At 39.9% G+C, this 20,423-nt stretch overlaps 1 protein-coding gene across 3 annotated transcripts; it reads left to right on the top strand.

The window, feature by feature from the left end:
• Positions 1–763: 763 nt before the first annotated feature.
• Positions 764–19,772, top strand: PHF6 (PHD finger protein 6). Of its 3 annotated transcripts, XM_054997061.1 has the most exons (12): positions 764–1,006; positions 6,724–6,765; positions 7,185–7,368; positions 7,907–8,008; positions 9,468–9,601; positions 9,790–9,833; positions 14,007–14,164; positions 14,304–14,447; positions 14,785–14,889; positions 15,256–15,389; positions 17,525–17,654; positions 17,965–19,772. In XM_054997061.1, the coding sequence occupies exons 3-11, from the start codon at positions 7,231–7,233 to the stop codon at positions 17,652–17,654; spliced, it is 1,089 nt and encodes a 362-aa protein (XP_054853036.1). In that variant the 5' UTR covers positions 764–1,006; positions 6,724–6,765; positions 7,185–7,230; the 3' UTR covers positions 17,965–19,772. The 3 variants fall into 3 exon arrangements, with proteins under 3 accessions (XP_054853036.1, XP_054853038.1, XP_054853037.1); XM_054997063.1 differs by having other exon boundaries at positions 7,188–7,368; positions 17,525–19,772; XM_054997062.1 differs by lacking the exon at positions 764–1,006 and adding an exon at positions 2,171–2,192 and having other exon boundaries at positions 17,525–19,772.
• The last annotated feature ends 651 nt before the right edge of the window (positions 19,773–20,423 follow it).

The following is a 20,423-nucleotide window of genomic DNA, read 5'->3' as shown; positions in this document are numbered from 1 at the left end:
AACTTTTCAATTATCTTATATATAGTTGACAGTCTAAATGTGCTTTTTTAACTCAAGTTTTAAATAATTTCTTTTTGGGCTGTTTCATGGATTTTATAGGTTATATGTATTTGTTATATACATCACTCAATGTGTATGTACATTTGAAGAAAGTCTTCAATAAGTCATGCTTTAACATAAAAATCTTTCTATTATACTTCGATTTAACCACATTAGACTTTCGTGAGTCTGAAGAAGTGAGGCATGACTTAGGAATGTTCATACACTACCACAAGTTTTGTTAGTCTTAGAGGTGCTACTGGATTCGTGCGGTTTTCTACTGCTACAGACTAACAGGGCTACCATCTTGATATATCTCCACACTGGGATTATTTTTCAGATAAGCCTATTCTAAAAGAGTCGATGCAACGATAAAATCTTGATTTAAAAAATAATATTTATTTTGTGCAGGTCAACAGATATAAAGCAGGCGGATACCCCATAGGCTAAAATTACGCCGATCCCTCTGCGCATGCTCCCAACTATTTCAAACCGACCACTCAAACCTTTTCACCTATTCCCTACGTCTCAACATTAATGCGCTTGCGCGGAACTCCCTCGCTTCTTCGTGGGGGATACAAGCGCATGCGTGATGGCTCCCACACGCTTTTTCGTGTTGCGCACGCGCAGATGGAAATAGGCATAATTCCCTCCATTGTCGTTACGAGCCATCTTCCAAGGGCCATATTGTTTCCCAGCTGCGCATGCGTGCTCGTGGCACACAAGCTTTGCCTCTTTATCGCCGCTTCTCAGAGCAAGCGAATTCGTGACGTAAGACGCTGGTCGCGCGGCCTTCGTATGTTACGCACGGACGTGCTTGCGTGAGACCGCGGGTAGCGTCCCTCCTTGCCCCTCCGAATGAAAGGGAAGGTCCCAGCGAGCGAGCGTTTCTAGAGCAAGCCGTAGTAGCGGCGGCTCCGGCTTTCCCTGCAGGGGCTGCCTCGCCCCTCCTCCATCCATCTGGCCGGTGAGTCCGCCGCTCTGCCGACGTCACCCACTGGATCTGGTTGCTATAGAAACGGGTCCTTCCTTTCCAACCCCCCCTCCCGGACCTCATCCCGTGGGGGGGGGGATCTGGTGGCTTTAGTTGTTCACAAACCGGGGGGGGGGAGACCATTCCTCTCTGGAAGGTGAGAAAGAACGGGGGGGGGGTGTCTTCGCGTTGCCTCCCGGTGGGGGGGGAATATATTCATGGGGACGATATACATGTGTGCGATTATTCAGTATAACTGTACCTCTTTTTTACTGCTGGGGCGCTTCCCAGGCGGGTCACAAAAACTGAATAAATTTAGAGTCTGAAGTATCATACCTAAATGTTGCTAGTAATGAGCATCCGCAGAATCTTTGTTGTTGTGTTATCATTATTATTGTCTGTGTAGTATTAAACGTTTTCATTCCCTTGTTTAAGAGCAAACATGCTTTATTCTTAGAATAAAGGGGATTGTGCTCCCCTAATAATAATGATGATGATAATAATAACTGCATTTATATACTGCTCTTCTAAACATATTAGTGCCCCATTCAGAGTGATAAACAAAGTTGTTATTATTCCCACAATAAAGCTGGGGAGCTGGGGCTGAAAGAAGTGGCTTACCCAAGGCCACCTGCAGAACTCATGGTAATAGTGGGATTTAGACCAGCAGAGGGCTAATTTGGAGTCCAACCGCTATGCTACAGCCTAGTGATACATACAGGCATAGTGATACAGCATATGCTATATAAGAAGCATGCTACTTGATAAGACCAAAGGTTTTTCTAATCCAGCATCGTGGTCCCCCATAGTAGCCAACTAGGAGCTTTCCTCTTAGGTTTATTGGTGCCATTTTATGTTTGATAAATACAATGTTGTAAAAATCTGACTTGCAAAGCGATCTTGTTTGCTCAGACGTGAGCCCCACTGTTTGGTAGGGCTAAGTACATTGGTAAGTGTGTTAGGGTTGAACCATTAATAATGGTCTTATTTACAGAACTAGAGTCTGAGTGTATTTAAAACAGTAGGTGCATTTATATTATGCTTCTCAAATGTTAAAATGTTTGTATGTAATCCTTGAAACGTCCTTGTGAGAGAGTTCAATATTACTATCCCCACATTTCAGGTGTGATGTTGATAAAGAAAAATATTTTGTTGTGGGCACTGCAAGTTTGTTGCTGAGGTGAGATTTAAATCTAGGGTTCCTTGTCTTGTACTCTAATATTAGAATGACTGTGGGCTCCAATATAGTCATCTTACTATCCCTTTCTTTCTTAGCTTTACTTTTGAATCGTGAAGCGGATTATTTATGAGAAAAAAATTTTGGAGCCACATTTACTGTAGTAATGTTTTTGTGTTGTTCATTTGATTCTCCAAATAATATTCTGGAGCAGAAGTCTGTGAAGTAAGTGTAAGTTCTTTTCCTGGTTGAAACTAGTTGATGAACCTGTTGTGTTTTTAGCTTGTTCCCATGTGTGGCATGCTCTGTGAGTGATATTTGAACTAGCAGTGGGACCTGTAGAAAGAGAGTCTCTAAAATATAGTGGGAAGGTTAGGACAGTTTGAAAGCTGCGCTTTGACTTGTACCTTGATAACAGTTGGGAGCTAGTGGCAGGTGATGGAGCATGGGAGAAAAATACAGGTGCCTCTAGGCCCATTCTGCCATTAGTCTTCTATATCAGTAAAGTACCATGACTTGTGATGCCCTGCCTCAGCTGTTAGTACACTGGATATGTATAACTCATATACTGAAGAGGTTCTTCATTTGGGAGTATAGGTTAAAATGTGTGGAAATGCAACCCTTGTAGCATATACACATTTGTCTGGAAATTTGGGTGTACTGCAGAGCTGTGTAAAGTGGCAAGTTTGGATTGGCTACTGCATAATGACCTGGTTCAGACACAATAGTCAAACCAATGTTTGGCTATCTGGGGCCTCTGCCTTATGCTCTCATTCCGTACCTCCTTTCAAAACCCTGAGTTTTCCTTTAAACCGAAACTGGAATATCACTACAAACTGTTTTTTTAATTCAAATTTGGAGGCAAACTGTAGTTCTTTCAAACCAAGAAATGAGGGATGAAATTGGAGTGGGAAGACAGAGAGCAGGAGTCTGAGGCATGGTCCTGGCAGCCAATTTGTGATTTGGTTGTTATGTGTGAAATGGCCCTAATTGGGGGCACCATTTCAAAGCCTTCCATTCTAGTATTTAAGAACTGAGCAGTGAACCTGTTTAAATTACAGTGCTCTGGTTTTACTGCTTTGGATCAGTCTATTAATGAGTTGTGTGCACATAGAGTGTATAAAAAACTGAGATTATGTGCTTTGAAATAAAAGGGAAGAATTTAAGCACTTGCTTAACTATTCCAGTAAAAGTCAGTGAGGGTTTCAAGTGCTTAATTTTGGCTGCATTGTTCCTGTAGCATTTTGTTAAGCTTAAAAATGACCAGATAAAATAGCATCAGGGTGCATCACAGGAGCTAGCTTACTTCATAAATGATTCAGGATGCTTTGCCTAGGATTCTATGGAAGATTTTGCTTTTGTTGAGATTTATAGGTATTGCGGTTTTGGAAAATCATTTAAAGATCTCACCTGCTTTCTAAGTAAGAGTCACTTGTATTTTTTTCTCTTTGAGTCTAATTATATATTCTTGATTTGCTGAATGAAGAATCTGTGTGTTGCTACGACTGCTTTGGAGACTCAAGGCCTCTTGCATATTCCAGAAATTTTAACACATTTTTAAAAAATTTACAGCCTTGGAGTTTGAAGTGTTTGGCCTCTTCAGGAGAGCTTTAAAGCCAAAGCTGAGAGAAATGACATGCTGGGGCTTGACTTTGGTAGCTAAATGAAACAAGACAAGCTCTTGAATTTCCCTCCTTTCCCTGGGCTTCAGTGACATCACTGTTATTTTCCCTCCTTCAGTGCTGAATAGAGTCTGTTGGCTTTTTGGAGCCAGCCTCTCCCCCTACCCCATTTAAGAACTGGCCATTTAGAAAAGAGCAGTGAGGTCACAAGAAGAGTATAAGACACAACGGATATTCAGGGGCAAAACGGGCAATTTTTTTTGCCTATTTGTAACAAGAATGTTGTGTTTTGAGATAATAAGAAGTAGATTATGATTACCAGTGAGGCTCTTTTCTATATTTAATGCTTGCTTACTTTGCTTCAACTGCTAGGTCAGTTATAAAATCTGCCCCAATAAACTCTTCAGAACATTTTAATATTGCTTAAGATTCTGATCCTGCATAATATTTATGCTTAATTAGATTTCGTGAGTAGCACTCTATGTGAAAAGTTGGAATTCTGGATTTGTGTTTCATCTCTGAAATGCATTTCTCATAGTAAAGTTTGCTGCTGCCAATATTGTATTGATGCAGGTGGGGTTTCTGGAGAAAGATGTTTGATATGCTTTATGAAGTAACACAAAATTCAAAACCTGTCAAAATAGTTCAAATGAGAATGTCTTTTCAGGTTTTTATAGTGTCTCAGTATATTTTAAGTTTAAGGCTAGGGTAAACATTTTAAAATAATTGTGGCTCTTTTACTTTTCTGAGTAAATAATTTCATTTGTGCCAGCCTTTCAGGAAATAAATATGTAACTTATGCAAGCATATCAGCAGTTTTAAAAAAAGAGCATTAAGTTCTGTATATTTGAATTTGTTTGATCACTAGCAAATTCTTGCTGGGATGACAGGTGGGGTATCTTGCAAACTCCACCGGATCCTTGTCAGCAAGGGTCAGGCTGATCACCACTGTTATGTTGGGCATGTTTTAATTTGGATTTAATTATGTCCCAACTGCAACACTTCAGCTTCCCAAATGGGTTTAAGTAGCAATGATTGCTTAATAAAGGTGAAAGAAAGGGCACTATTGGCAATGAACACCTGGGCCCCTGGGCCAGTGAATATCAAACCAACTTCTTCTGCATACCCTATCCTGGGTTCTGTTTCTCAGTCACATTAAGTGTAGCAGTATGTGAGCATGGGATTGAACATTTGCTACTGCCCAAAGGCTGTAAGTATTTTGAGCAAATGAAATTTTACATTAAAAATGTTTTTTTAATGTGGTCCTGACTTTGGTCTGGAATATAATGCTTCTCTAAAACAATCCAGTTCCCACATCCACCATCAGGCACTCACTTCGTTCTGTTATAATTTTGAAAATAAATGTTGGCTGTTATCCAGATGGTTTTCTCCATCTTAATTCATATTGATATACACTCACTGCAAGCTGTTATGTTAGTGATCTGAATTCATATCAGCTATAAAGCTTGCATGGTTAACATTTTCTCTATTTAATTTTGTTAAAAAAATTTTACATCCAACATAACAGAATATCTTGGTTACATGCTGATATATATTAGGTGAACTGTAACTTGTGGTGTTACACATTTATTTCTGAAACAGGATGTCTGTCTTCCATTATGATGGCGTTTCTGTCATGCTTTTGTGATTCTTTGAATACCTTTATTTTTAAAGTGCCTGTAAAAGCTAGGTGCAGTACAGAGTAGGCTCAATAGACAGATCTTGCTTATAGTGAAAACTATTGATGTATTACACTGTCAACATGAATTTTCAAATACCTTATTCCAATAAGCTTTGCCATTGATACTGTACAAATATATTCTGTAAATGTCTAGTTCCTTCAGAATTCTGACACTTGAATCTTCAAAGGTCTAAGCAAATAAAATTATTTTTTTTAAAAATCACAAGAGCAGCAATGCTCTTGGTTTAATTCAAAATGCCTTAGGAATAATAATATTGGAAGCCAAAGTGTATTATTTCCTTTCTTGCCTTATCTTGTATTTTTCTGGGCTTGCATTTCCTAAATGTGAAAATATATTTTTGGGATTCTCCTGTTGACACAAATCCTTTGCTAGTGAATTGAATTGTCTTCGGACTAAAGTCAACAAAACCATGCGTGAACAGTTACTTATGTTATGGCATTACAAAAGTAGTAGGAACATACTTTCCACAGAGCTGAAAAAATTCTTGCTTTGCCCCCAACTTTGCAAGTTGTCCCCAAATTTTGATGTGGATGTCTAGGAAGAATTCCAGCTTTGCACCCCAAAATTTCTAAGATTCTTTTTTGGTGCGTACTCATTTGCTATAGATAGCAGTAACATTTGATAATAATATGTCTGTTCTAGTCTTCATGTGATTAACGGTATAATAGCAAAGGTAGAATCACAGCTATCTTCACATCATTATGTTGCTTGATAGGATAGGGTGGTGCTGTTCCTCACAGTGTTATTTGGAAGTAGGTGCCCACCTGGGCTAGGAACTACCCACCCCCGGCACCAGTTTCCTATAATTAAAGATTGAGGAGGAGGGAATTGGCTTCCATTCATAGAGAATTTCTCCTGGCCTCTATGGTAAAGGCCATAGAGACTAGGGGAGGCAGCCTAGAGTATCACATTCTCCCCAGACACTACTTCTCAGATCTTCTGGTATTTGACAAAGAAGTGTTGGGTACCCTATTTGACACAGCTGTGCACGCAGCTGTCATGGTGCTGCCCTATGTCTGTGTGAAGCCCTGCTGGTATCATGGCACACGTAGCTTTACTCCATGGCTGTCCTTGTTGCTTGCTTGGAGGCCTGTATCTTGTTCACAGCCTATTTGAGAAGAAGCAGGGAATCTTTGTGATTGTACTAGTACTAGTGACATTTACATTTGTCAGATAAAGATCAAAATGTTGCTGTTTTGTATTGCGCAGGAATCCTGTGGAAGAAGTCACTGATCGACAGTTTGCAATTTGGTATGTCTTGATTCTAAATCTTAGTAATTTGTAATTGCTGGAAGAATCTTTGCATATTTGGGTTTTCATCCATGCCTAAATTATATACGTTCCTGCTCTGTACTTTCAAATAAATGAATAGTAAAAAGTATAAAATAGGACAATATTGCACTTGGTTTCCTCCAGAGTCTATCTTGGTATGATGCCTGTTCTTCTGTTTAGTTTTAATTTTTGAATGTTCTTTGGGTACTCAGTTTTCTGGTCTTTTATAACAGCTTCTTATTCCTTGGAGATCTAGTGCTTTGGCAGTATGCAGATTTATTTAGAAGATTATCGTCTGACATACCACATTCTGCCCTGGGGTCCTATGAATCTTGAAGCTGCTTTATCAAAGAAATGCTAAACAGCCATTGTAGTTGTACCTTTTTTGTTCTCTGTAGCAGCCATAAGGATTGAAGTGGTGTTCTTTAAGCCATTTTAAAAATCATGTCGGGCTCAGTTGGACAGAAAAAAGGGTCTGGAAGACAGCGCAAGTGTGGCTTCTGTCGATCCAATAAAGATAATGAATGTGGGCAGCTTCTGATGTCTGAAAACCAGAAGGTGGCAGCACACCACAAATGTATGGTAAGTGCCCTGAAGGATGCCGGAAGCAGCTGGGGGGCTTTCAGTGTGGCTTGCCATCATGGTGATGAGGAAGGGTATTTGCAGGTGAGAATGGGTAGGGGTTTGCTGATTCTCACCTGCCTGTTTTTTTCCAAAGCTGAGTTTCAAGACTTGAAGTAACCCATTTCAGGGGAAACAGTTGTGGTGAGGTGGGATTTCTTGAAGGGTATCCGTAGATGTAGTACAGCCCCCATCTCATCGACTGACATTTTCCTATTCAAATATCGCCTGATTCTGATTTGGGAGCCTGCATTTGCCAAGATAAAGTACTTTTGCCCGGTGGATGAAATCCTGTGATTAACCCGAGAGTAAGCCCCCTTGAGCTCATTGGACTTGCTTTTGAGTAAACAAGGTCAGGCAGCACATTATGATCAGAAGTGAATAAGGAAGTGCTCTGTTGACATTTCAGTTACTTCTGTATGTCGAATATAGACATTTGGATTTTCCTTGTTTGAAGAAATATTGAAGTGGTGTTTGTGCTTTTGTGTGTGTGTTTCAGCTGTTCTCATCTGCCTTGGTATCTTCACATTCTGATAATGAGAGTCTTGGAGGCTTTTCCATTGAAGATGTGCAAAAAGAAATAAAGAGAGGTACCAAGCTGGTAAGTCATCATTTCTAGGCTATTACAATGAATTCGTTTTACTGAAAAATGAAATTCCTTAAAGTATTCAGGGCCTTTTTAACATCACAGCTTTGTGCCCCTGTTTGTTTTGGGTGCTAGTGTAGTGTTCTGCCCCAAGGATTTCATTTCTGGTGCAGAATGATCTCTTCTAATTTATTGCTATGGCCCTTGAACAATTTCCCCCTTTTATCATCGAACAGCAAGGCTAATGGGTAGAGAGCTGCTGTTTGGAAACGTCGCTGAGAAAAAGCCAGCTGCAAGTTGAAAAGAAAGGCAGTCTAATCCCTTTTACTGCTGCTTTTGTGATTCACTAGCTGTCTTCAATAGCAAGATAGTCTGCATTATCAAGTAATTCCATCTTGAAACTTCTTAAAGCATAAAAAAGTGTGCTGTAAACAGATAAGTTTCTTCAAGCAATCAGATTATGTTAAGAATCTTGGATTATTTTTGCAGTTATCCTGAACTGAAGGCTTGTTTCCCTTACAGGCACATTTGTGAAAGCAAGTTCAGTGTGTTGCAGTTGTGCAATTCTGATTATTTCAGTGGAGTTTATGCAGATAATGTGAATGATGACTTTGAGTGTATGAACCCACCTTATTCCTAGTCAAGCTGTTGGTCTATCCAGCCCTTTCTGGTTGGCAGCATCTCTCCAAGGTCTTTCCCAGACCTACCTGACTGTCTTTACAGCTGGAGACTCCGGGAATTTAATCTGGGTCCTTCAATGTGTAAAACGTGCTGCACAACAGAGTTAGGGTGTGCCCCCCCCCAACTAAACTGATCTTATTAAAAGATCTCCAAAATACAAAGTTCATTTTGGTTTATAGGGCTAGAGCTGGTTTTTAAGAACCTGAAATCACATGTGGGTGGGTGTGGATTGACACTTCTAAATTAGATTTCTGTTCTAGAAGAGTTTGCTGCCTCTTCCTAGAAATCTTAACATATCAGGAAACCAGGCGCCTACTATGCTTCTAGTTACTGCTGTAACTGAGTACTTCTATAATGCTTTCTCCATGAGCTGAAAGTATTTATAGATAAGGAGACCCTGCGGCTGAGTATTGGCAGCTTGCTTGAAAATCCCCATTGGATTTAAAACTGAACTTCTATAATAATTGCAGGCTTGTAGCAATATTCTTACCCCAACCTCTTCTCTCCAGATTGACAAACAATGTTAAATGAATGGAAATGCAGTTTGTGGTAGAGTGGAGCTAATCTGTGAAGCAGTCACTATAGAACACACACTTTTCCTGGACTAAATGGTTTTTTCCACTGCCTTTAATCTATAACTATAGTTGACTTCTCTTTTGAATTTGAAAAAAGCAGTAAAGGGGAAGCTGTGTTAAAACAGGAGGCTGTTTTTCTCTCTGGTCTTCCCATTGCCTTTATCAGTGAGACAGAAAGCACTACCGTTGGCACTGATGAGACTCTCATTCTTTTTCAGATGTGTTCATTGTGCCATTGTCCAGGGGCAACCATTGGTTGTGATGTAAAAACCTGCCACAAGACCTATCACTACTACTGTGCATTGCATGATAAAGCTCAAATCCGAGAAAAACCCTCCCAAGGCATTTACATGTAATTATTGTTTGTATTTTTTCTTGTTTCAATAGAAGGTTTGAATGGTGGTTTTCTTTCTGTGCAAATGCTGTCCTCTGTAGTTGTTGTTGGTGTACCAGAATAGTTGCTTAATGTAAATGTACTTAAGTGTATTTAAAAGTTTCTATATTTTGGTGGACTTAACTTTTTCCAATGTTCTGCCCTAGGATATTGTGTCGAAAACATAAGAAAACAGCACACAACTCAGAAGGTAAAATTACTCAACATCTGTTACTCTAAACAGCTGTTCTGCAAACATTCAGTTGAGGAAAAGTAGAATAGAATGCAATTAGAATAATGGGAAACAACCCAATTTACTAATATTACACCTTGTAGAAATATATACATGGAGGGAGGGAGAGAGAGAGGATGAGCAGAATGCCATTACAAAGTGAGGTTAGAAAACCCAACTATCCAGGTTTCTGTCTATTCTATGAAGTAAATGATCCACTTAGGTGTGGCATACTCTATAATTGAAATACACATGGTGTCTGGTGGAATTTCTCATGAGTCTAGGTAATAGCCTTATCAGTGTATTTCAAGAGGAGAAAACAGCATTTGAGATCAGAAATGAAGAAGCATTGGTTTAAGTGCTCTGAGGCCATGGGTAGTACATGGGACTAGAAGATACAAATTATCCTGAAATATGAAATAATTGTGGGTGATGGCAAAATCAAAAAGCATCGGCAGCCAAAGTGGTGCTCTGACACTAAGATCCTGCTTGAAGCTATTGATTTAGAATTCATACCCATATTTGACTCTACTGGACATAGTTTTGATGGAGACTGGCTACTAGCTCACTGGCTTTGCCAGTTCATCACCATTGCACCCTCTTTGATAGGGACTCCTGCCTTTTAGATTGTTCTCATTTGTGCCTTTCCTGGTAGTGCAACACACCTCTCCTGGATCACAGGACCTCCTGTTTTCATTTTATAATCCTTTTCCTTTATCTGTGTATGTGTTTCTGTTCCATTGATCTAACAGGTTGGGTTCTGATTTGTAAAAGCTGGATATTACACTTGGCAATCTCTAAAGTACCACAGTATTTCTTTGCTTATGTTGCCCTGTGGAATATGTCACTCGCACAGAGTTTTTTGCACTAAATAATACTATATAGGCGTGCAGAGGTATCTTCCTGGTGGCTGCTCTTCAGCTATTTGAAGCCTAGCTTCATTTCCTGGTGAAGACATTGATTTGTGTACTTTTTCACGTTTTTCAAAATGTTGTCTGGTTGTTCTCTTCATAAGTCTTTGGAAATTACTGGGAACTGATTGCAAACAGCAGAAAGAAATGTTGGCATTTGCAGCTGAATGGAAACATACTGGTGGTTGCTTGCTACATATTTTAATTTATGGTATAGTGGATATATTGCTCCACTGTGAAATGTAACCTTCCCACGGACTGGTAACCTCTGTCTTATCAAAACCAGATCTTTTGGAAGCATTGTAGTCACTACATTTGGGTGGCTGGTCACACTGAAAATTAAAACTGCCGTTGTTTCAATAATATCACTTGGAACAGATTGTGCAACCATCCAGAGAAACGGTTACCTGCATACTTTTGACATTTCTCAGAAGACTTATTAGCAACTAAGAACAGAATAACAGTCGGTTTCGTGCCTAGTATACAGAGCAACAGAATAAGCAAGTCCAAATGGGTTTGAGCTGGCCTTTAGAGTGGTAAGCTGTAGTACTGCAGCCCAAGCTCTGCTCACGACCTGAGTTCGATCCTGGGGCGGAAGCTGGGTTCAAATAACCGGCTCAAGGTTGACTCAGCCTTCCATCCTTCCGAGGTCAATAAAATGAGTACCCGGTTTCCTGGGGGTAAAGTGTAGATAACTGGGGAAGGCAATGGCAAACCACCCCGTAAAAAGTCTGCCAAGAAAATGTTGTGATGTGACGTGCCCCATGAGTCAGTAATTTCATGTTTTTGTGAACAGTGCTTAAAATCTCTCTTTATTTAATCATCTGGAGTTAAGCTTCTAACGTATTGAGAATGAGCCCCTAATATATTGGGAAGGAGCAGCACATTTATTGGCTAACACATTTATAGTGGCATAAGCTTTTGTCAGCCAGAGCCCTCTTCAACAGATGCATGAAGTGATGGCAAATGATTCAGTCAGAAGAACAAATGATGATGATAACAACAACAACAACATTTGATTTATATACTGCCCTTCAGGACAGCTTAACACCCACCCAGAGCGGTTTACAAAGTATGTTATTATTATCTCCACAACAAAACACCCTGTGAGGTGGGTGGAGCTGAGAGATCTCCTGGAAGCTGTGACTGACCCAAGGTCACCCAGCTGGCTTCAAGTGGAGGAGGGGGGAATCAAACCCAGTTCTCCCGATTAGAGTCCCACGCTCTTAACCACTACACCAAACTGGCTTTACCAGAGTTGGTAAAGGGACCCCTCACAACTGATGAGTTGGCAAACGAATAGTATATAGCATATCCATCTTTAAAAAGAGCTAAAGACTTAGTGAACTAATGTCATAAGAAAAGTCCATCTGGATGAAACCAGTGGTCCATTTAGTCCATCCTGTTTCCAATGGTGGCTGACCAGATGCTCAGAAAGAGCCTATAGCAGGGATGCTAAAGACTCTCCCAGCACCTGGCATTCAGAGGTACTCTGCTTCCAAATATGGCATTTGATCACTGTGACCACTATATGGGCTCAGTAGAGATTGGAAGGGAGAGAGAGAGCCAAAGACCTAGTCTTATGTATGAATTCCATCAACTTTGGGCTGGAATTTCTCTTTGAAACCTCTTTTTTGCTGAAGTGCATGGCCTCTTTTAAGGCAGTTAATGTCCAGGAGAACCCTTTTGGATTTTCAGAAATTTCTTTGTTTGTTTAAAGTATTTATATTCTCCTTTCTCCCTTTCAAACAATGAACAATTACAATACAGTATAATAAAGGCAATAGCAAAATTAAAAGCAAAAACAAAAAGTAGCAGAACAACAGTGAACTAACAAAACCAGCTAACAGCAATTTGTCAGTGATAACTGATTGAGTTTAATGATAATTAGTGCAGAAGAACATCTGTGGCAATAGTGTGTGTCTTCACACTCCTTTAGAGTGCCCGTAATGCGGTTGAACAAGTATCCCTCAGAAGGGAATTCAGCAGCCTCTGATCCACCACTGCAAAAGCCCTGTCATTTGTAACTACGCACTGCTCCTCCCTCCAAAGGTGATGAAACATGCAACAGTGATTTCAAGGTGGTCTTTGTGTACAGTTGATGCAACATAGTAGAACAGGGGTCCCCAGTGTGATGCCTATAGGTGCCATAGAGCCTGCCAAGGCCTTTCCTGGCTCCTGCCAAGTATTTCTGGAAAGTGAGTGGGGCCAGATAATGCCAGCAGAACTTCTGCTTGGCCATTGGAGATTTGGCACATACTGTCAGGTAAGTCTCTTAGCTACCTCCATATGTATGTATACAGGAAAATATTTGTAAAAAATATGTTCATTTTTAAAAGCATCCTGTTAAACCGAGATTCTGCCTGAAAAGTTGAAGAGCTACAATCAGTTATGTAGAACCTCATTTCCTGACATTTTGTGGTTGACTCCGCCTTTTACAGTAGACATTTTGTGGTTGCGCCTGCTACCCAATGTGTCTACAGACTCAAAAAGGGACCCTGCAGTATAAGATGTTCTGTTTAATGTTTTCAGGAATAAGAGCAATACTTTTCCTTGAGCTCAGAAACTAGGTGGGAGCCAGTGTAATGTATACAAAATCAAAGTGTACTCTGAGAAGACATTTGGTAACTAGTGTAGTTTTCAGTTGCTTATAAAAGGGTATGCACATATACCAGGTTGTTTGACTGCTTATTCTAGAGATCTACAATGTTTTGCTTTGATGTAATGTGAGAAGCAGACATAGAACACTAACAAATCACCTGCCCTTGTGATTGGAAGAGAGCTTACACAAGTTTGCTTGGGCCATGGCAGATCACAGCAATTAATGTCCTCCGTGAAGGTTCTTCTCTGTATGTGTTTACTGTATGAGTTGAGGTGAGGGGCTACTGTCAGGAGACCCTTAGGCAGGCCTTTTCTGTAGAAGCACTCTGATTCTAGAATACTGTGCTTGCTTAGTTTTAAGTACTGGGTTGATTTTTTTCCTTTTCTCCCAGGCTTTCAGATGAACTTGCTTTTGCCTCTTGCTTGGAAAATCTTTGCATTAGATTGTATTCGTTGCCCAAGTCTTGAAATAGTAAAGATTGTGGTGCCATTGTGTAGAACCTAACAAAATGTTTGCCCCCATTTTTAATCTACTCTCCTTCTTATTTCTAGATGCTCCATACCTTCATACTTTTCAGGGCATTGTGTAAAATCATTCTAGCTTGTGAAGTTCGCTTTCTCTTGTCTCTTCTTCAATCAGATTTAGGTGAAGATGTTAATGAACATGAATTGGAGCCATCCCCTCCCAAAAAGAGGGGGCGTAAAGGAAGACCCAGAAAAATGAATCTCAAAGGGCAGTCAGAAGACACTCGATCGACATCTTCACATGGCACAGATGATGTAGAAAGCAGCTCTTATGTAAGCAATTTGTATGCTTAAAAACTCACATGAACATAAGTTTCTGCTTTAAGTTGAATGTGAGATTGCTTAGATGTATTCTGTTGAATCCATATTTGTTGTTCTGGCATACTATTTTAGAAAAGTGTTTTTCTTTCAGAGAGACAGATCACCTCACAGAAGCAGTCCCAGTGATACAAAACCTAAATGTGGATTCTGTCATGCAGGTGAAGAAGAAAATGAAGCTAGAGGGAAGCTTCATATATTCAATGCCAAAAAGGCAGCTGCGCATTATAAGTGCATGGTGAGCAAGCAGTGTTATCCTAACTCTCTGACAAAGTGCATGTTTTCAGGAAACAGACTGTCAATTATGAGCAGAAGATTCCCTAACTTCTTGTGTCAGAGCTGTATGTCTGCCTGCAAAGTGGTGGTCCACCACAATCTACGCATGATTTGCTTAGGATCTCACTTGTCATTGTTTGTCTTTGTGGAGAAGCAGACTCCTACTGTTTTATCCCTCCCCTGGGATTTTTGGCTGTCTTGAGTTCCATCTCAAAACAGCACCACCCACTTGAGGCTTTGAAGATAACTCAGGACCCATGTCCTTGCATTGCTAACGCTACTTCCACATCTCTTCTTAGTTGTTCTCTTCTGGCACTGTACAACTGACAACAACATCCAGGGCAGAGTTTGGTGACTTTGATATTAAAACTGTACTTCAAGAAATCAAGCGAGGGAAGCGAATGGTAAGTTCTAATGGTTTGAATCTGAGCAACATGTGAACATTGGCTTTGGGCCATGTCTACACAAATTTAAACTGTTTTACAACTACCTTTTTTGTAGCATGGCTTCCTTGCCAGGGGAACTCTTTGTGAGGAAGATGCTGAAAAGATACTTGTCATGTATCCAGGGTGTGTGTGCATGTGTATACGGGTGGATTCAACTTGTTGATGCTGAGACAAGTTCCCCCATGTCTTAAGTTACTATCATACAGGCATTGCTTGTGTTCTGTTGAAACTTCTCTGGGAGCATGAAATGAAACGGGAAATTGTAGAAATGACAAGAGATGTAACCAGATGCCTAGTTAACTTGTTGTCCTTTCCCCATAACAGAAGTGTACACTCTGTAGTCAGTCTGGCGCAACTATTGGATGTGAAATCAAAGCTTGTATCAAGACTTACCATTACCACTGTGGAGTGCAAGACAAAGCAAAATATATCGAGAACATGTCTCGAGGAATTTACAAGTAAGTTTCCTTTGGATGTTTTGCCTTTAATGAAGGGCTAACAGATACTGCTGAAATCTGATAGAGTGCTAGACCGGTTTGGGAGGTTGTGAATCAGAAAGTATTTGAAATGGTATAAAAGCTGGCAGTAAGTTCTCCTGAAAACTATAGGCATCTTCATTAGGTAAGGTTTTACATAAGAGCCACTAAGGTTATGATGTGTGCTTTTTCGACACTCATGCTTTAAGTTGGAAGTGCCAAAGTTGAAGTGTGTATGTGTTAAACTTATTATAGACCTACTCTTCTTCCACAAACTCTTCATTTAGGTGGCAGATGATGGCTTACATGTTCACAGGATGTTCTAGATGTTCTTTGCAATCCTATCATCAACCTTATGAATTAGGTCACTGTTGTCCCCACATTAGATGAGAATCCTGAGATTCCCCTGTCCTTCCCCCCCCCTTGCAAACACCATCAATATAGCTGAAGGATGGTAACAACTTAACCCCCTTTCCCCTGGTCTTTTGGTACCGGACTTCAGATGTAATCTCCAATAGGGTTTTTTATTTGAGCTGCTTGGGCTGCAATCTTTTCACATTGAAAAGCAAAGTAGAAGTAAGTCCACCTGCTGAGTTCATGGCCAAGGTGATATTCGAATGCTGGTTTGTCAACTTCTTCTTGCTGCAAAAACCAAGATAGTGTTTCATCGTGCTGTTCTCCAGCTTCTTCAGGCACCTAAATAGTCCATCTTGCAGACATTAATTGTGACTTCCTTAATAGGTGGCCACAAGGCGGCTTTCACTTATCAAGTGTTTACAATTTCTGCCACTTGAAGTCAGTATTGGTAGCCTTGGTGTTTTTGTTGCCAGTTGTAGTCTCAGACCCATTCCTCTCTTGTCTTTCCTTCTTTGAGCTTTTTACCTTGTTACCAGTGGTCACTTCAAACAAATACTTGAAACTGCCTTTAAGTGTCTGTACACAGCCTTGTTTTGGATTAAACAGTTTCTGGCACTTGGCATTTAATTCCTCCACAAAATCCTGTTGCTAACAAAGAGCTGTGCTGATTTAAGCCATATTAATTACTCTGGAGTATTCTGTACCGAAAAGTGAAGGCTTGACAGTTAGTAGTGCCTGAGAATTGGGACAAGAACTTAGGGATGTGTAAAAGAAGCTGACTGTTAGCTGTGAAGTGAAGATATTCTAGACCAAAATAAAAGATGGGACCACTGAAAAGTGCTGTATAAATATTTAAACAAATATTGCTTAGTTCCTTCTGAATATTACTTCTCTGAACTGCACTAGGGAGAGGAACACAGAGATGAATACATATGTAGCTGCAAAGATTTTAAGCAAGAAAATCATCAGATTTCTGCAGTTTGTGAAAGTCCATTACTTTTACTTGCATAATTTCCTAATAAAGATGAGATGGTATTTTTAAAAACTGCCTTAATTTATTTTCCTAACTTCTATGCTCAGAGAATACTGTCCACACTCTTTTCTGTAACTAAACAAAATACTTCTCTGGGCAATTATGGGTGTGTGTGGGGGGGGCAAGGAATACATTGCCTTGGTCCTATTGTTTTTTACAACTATTTGCTGCTGCCAAAGTTGTAAATTAGTTCAGCTTCCCCAAAAGGGTTGGAATTTGTGTGTGTGATCAGAATATGTCTTAACTGTGCAAAAATGTCACTGGATCAGGCCAGGGAGTGAGCTTTAGTGTTCTCATCACCATTCTATTTGGCAGTCTGTGATCTGAGAGAAAAAATGTATCTTGTTGCAAGGGAAGGGGAGAGTCACAGCAATCTGTGGGCCAAGGCAGTTGCATTCCGTCAATAGGTGGCTCACCACTGACACCTCCTGGATCCTGTTCCCCTCTCCTGCTCTCCCTTGAGTAAGCCTTATGGCAGCCTAGGGACTTAAACAGGCAGCAGGAGAAGAAAGCAAGTGTTGCTCCTAACAGGTGAATAATGTGGCAGCCTTATGCTTCTGGAAATGTGGGATATTTTGGCTAGTACGCAAGGCAGCCATGTGATGGCAGTTACTAGAATAAATAAAACTGCTGGAAGCTGCTCTGTGGGATACAAATGGAAAAAACATGGCCCTAACTTGATGTTTGTGTGCCCGTGTGTTTTGCATGGCTTTGCATCATCCTTTAGGCTGTACTGTAAAAACCATAGTGGGAATGATGAAAGAGATGAAGAGGATGAAGAGAGAGAGAGCAGAAGCCGTGAAAAGTCTGTAGCAGATCACAGTGGAGTTCCGCAGCAGCAGCTCAATGGAAATTAGGTATGGAAGCTCTCAGCTGACAGCCATCTACCTGAGATGCCGCTGTGCCACTGACCTAATTGTTAAGAGTGGTAAGACATTTTAAACTGAGCATAATGCCAATAAATGAGGGTTTTTTAAAAAAAAACTGGAGTCCTGTTGCACAAGAACTGGGGTTATTTCTCAAATTCAGCTGACTTTGTAAGAAAGGCCCTTGCTTTTGCCAATAAACATAGTTGTAATGTCCAATTGGGTAATATGCTTTCCTCTTTTATTTTTCTGCTATCTTAACATTTACTCTTTTTCCCATCGTCTTTTTATTTTTAAACAGGTTCAAGGGACAGTAAAACTGGGAATGAATAAAACATCCATAACTGCTATTTTTTTTTAAAGAAAGATGCTTTATAAGGTCAGGGAAGGGTTAGTGACTTTTTTTACCCTGCCCAACTGTTAAAAACTGTCATTGAACTGCCTGAAATGTTCATGTGTGTGAGCCTTCAACAAGTGGCAGAGTTTTTTCATGTCAATATAACATAGTTAGTTGTCTGCAGTGTCTGGAGGAAAAAAACCTTGAAATGCTATATAAATGATATGTAATGTGTACAGTGTCAAAGCTGAGGCAGACATGAAAATACTAAATTCTCTTTTCTGGACTGACTACAGTTTGGGATGTGTAAATTCTTTGGATTTGTTTACCATGGGAAGGTCTTATGTTTAATTTACAAAGTGGACATGTCTCTGGTGGCAGCAGGTTGGTAAACATGTGCATTTTTGCATTGACCTTTACACACAAACCATGGAGGTGAGCTAGGAGGGAAGGTACTGTTCCCCCCCCTCTTTTTGCAGAAGCACCCTGTCAAGTAAAGAATTCTGCAGCTTCAGAAGTGTGCTTAAACCATTTGCTGTGGTAATGGTTTCTACTGCCCAGCATTCCTAGCTGGAGACTATGACATATGAGCTTCAGTACTCATACCAAAGGGCTGTAGTTCATTCTCTTGACCCTGACCATCTTCCTCCTTGGCCTGTTCCCTGCTTTACCTAGAACCTGTGGCAAATTGCAACTGAAAATGAGTATGGTCATGTTCGGAAGCTGCAACACCCCCTCCCCTTTCACCTCACTTCTTAAATTTCAAAGTTACTGCTCAGCTATCACTATGGAAGTTAGCCACCTTATTGGACATCATACCTCAAGTGCTCTGTGCTGCGTGGAACACATCATGTTTTGTCCCAAATATATATATATACACACACAGATCCTGTATGCTGTAAGAAGAATGCAGAATAAGACTCTGGATTTTCTTTGCTTTTTGTTTTTACAAACAAAGAGGTCAGTATTTATTTTGAGTCTTGTGACCACTATATGAGAATGTTTTAGTCTTTGATTAAGGTTTCCTGGCAAATCAGCAAGTTGAATGCTGTTAAAAATCTACCAAGTGCTCTATTGGAGTCTAATTAGCTTGACATTATGCCAAGTCTAAACATCCCAGTTATAATATCATAAAATCCTGGTATTTCTTTACCTCTAGTAGTTTCTCCCATTGGTCTAGTAAACTGTTTTACACACAACCAAAAAGTCTTACTAGTTAGCAAGCTAGCAAAACTCACTTTAGATTTTATTATCTTTTGAAGTCTTCTAAAAGTAATGCAATACAGCAAATGAAAATAACAGTGACAATTTGATGGAAAAGTGACAGGCATTTACTTGCAATCAACACTGCAAAATATTTTCATGATACGATCTGTGTTTCTGAAGCCTTGTTTAATTTTGTGGTCTTTTTATTTTTAACCTTTTATCATCCTTTTTTGTAATGCATTTCATTATTGTCTCAAGGGACTCAACTGTTGTATAATAGAACTTCAAAGACTCAAGTTGGAATTCAATCCATTTGGTTTGAAAATTTCCTGGAAGAATTCGGATTTAGCAGAAAAGTTGTGTATAAAAAAATAAATCAATTAACTGCCCGTATGCCATTGACCAATTTTTTTTATTTTGTATTGTAACAGTCAAGATTAAAGGCGCAACTTGTACTGAAATAGATTTTTATCAGGGTGTGCGCTCTTTCAAAAGCATGAGTTGTTTGGGGGGATTTTAAAAGTCATGTAATGTTTCAGAATACAAACATCTCTTTTACTATATTAGATCAGTGTTGGGTTTTTTATTCTTTTCATGTCACTACTTTAAAGGTTCTGGGCAAGTTGTAACATGTTCAAAATAAACAAGATAAATGCCAACAAAATTCTAAACAATTAAAAAAAGACTTGCTTGATACTTGCCTGTTTAAATCAAAATGGTTGCACAACTTTTTAAGGTACCAGGAGTCTGAACCACCAAGAAGTCCAGCCTGTACACCCTTGTCGTCTGATCTTAGAAGGTAGACAATGTTCTTCTGAGATCTCTTTGGGAATAAGAAAAAGTCTGGCTTGTTTGTGATTTGCCTTCTCCAGAACACAGGCACTTCCTGTTAGCACCATGTCACCCTCCCTCTCTGGCAGGTGAAAAGGTGGATATCTAGTATATATATGCCAGTTCTATCACTTGGTTACTGTGGCCACTGCTGGGTTTGATATTTAAAAGTGACTTGATTTTACTGGTAGTCTTAATGTTGGCTACAAAAAGAGCTTGTGTTTGGCTCTGTGGGTGTCTTGTAATATTTTGATGACTATTGAAAGTAATCTCCAGTTGTGGTGCTCTAAAGTTGACCATGGCATTTGCTGTAAGCATAACAGTACATCCTAAACAAAGTTCCACTTTTCTAAGTCCATTGACATCATTGGCTTTAGAAGGGTCTA

The sequence above is a fragment of the Eublepharis macularius genome, chromosome 13, assembly GCF_028583425.1.
Source record: "Eublepharis macularius isolate TG4126 chromosome 13, MPM_Emac_v1.0, whole genome shotgun sequence".
In the NCBI taxonomy this organism is placed as follows: domain Eukaryota; kingdom Metazoa; phylum Chordata; class Lepidosauria; order Squamata; family Eublepharidae; genus Eublepharis; species Eublepharis macularius.
Note: the sequence above shows the minus strand (reverse complement) of the source record. Positions and strands in the feature narration are given on the sequence as shown.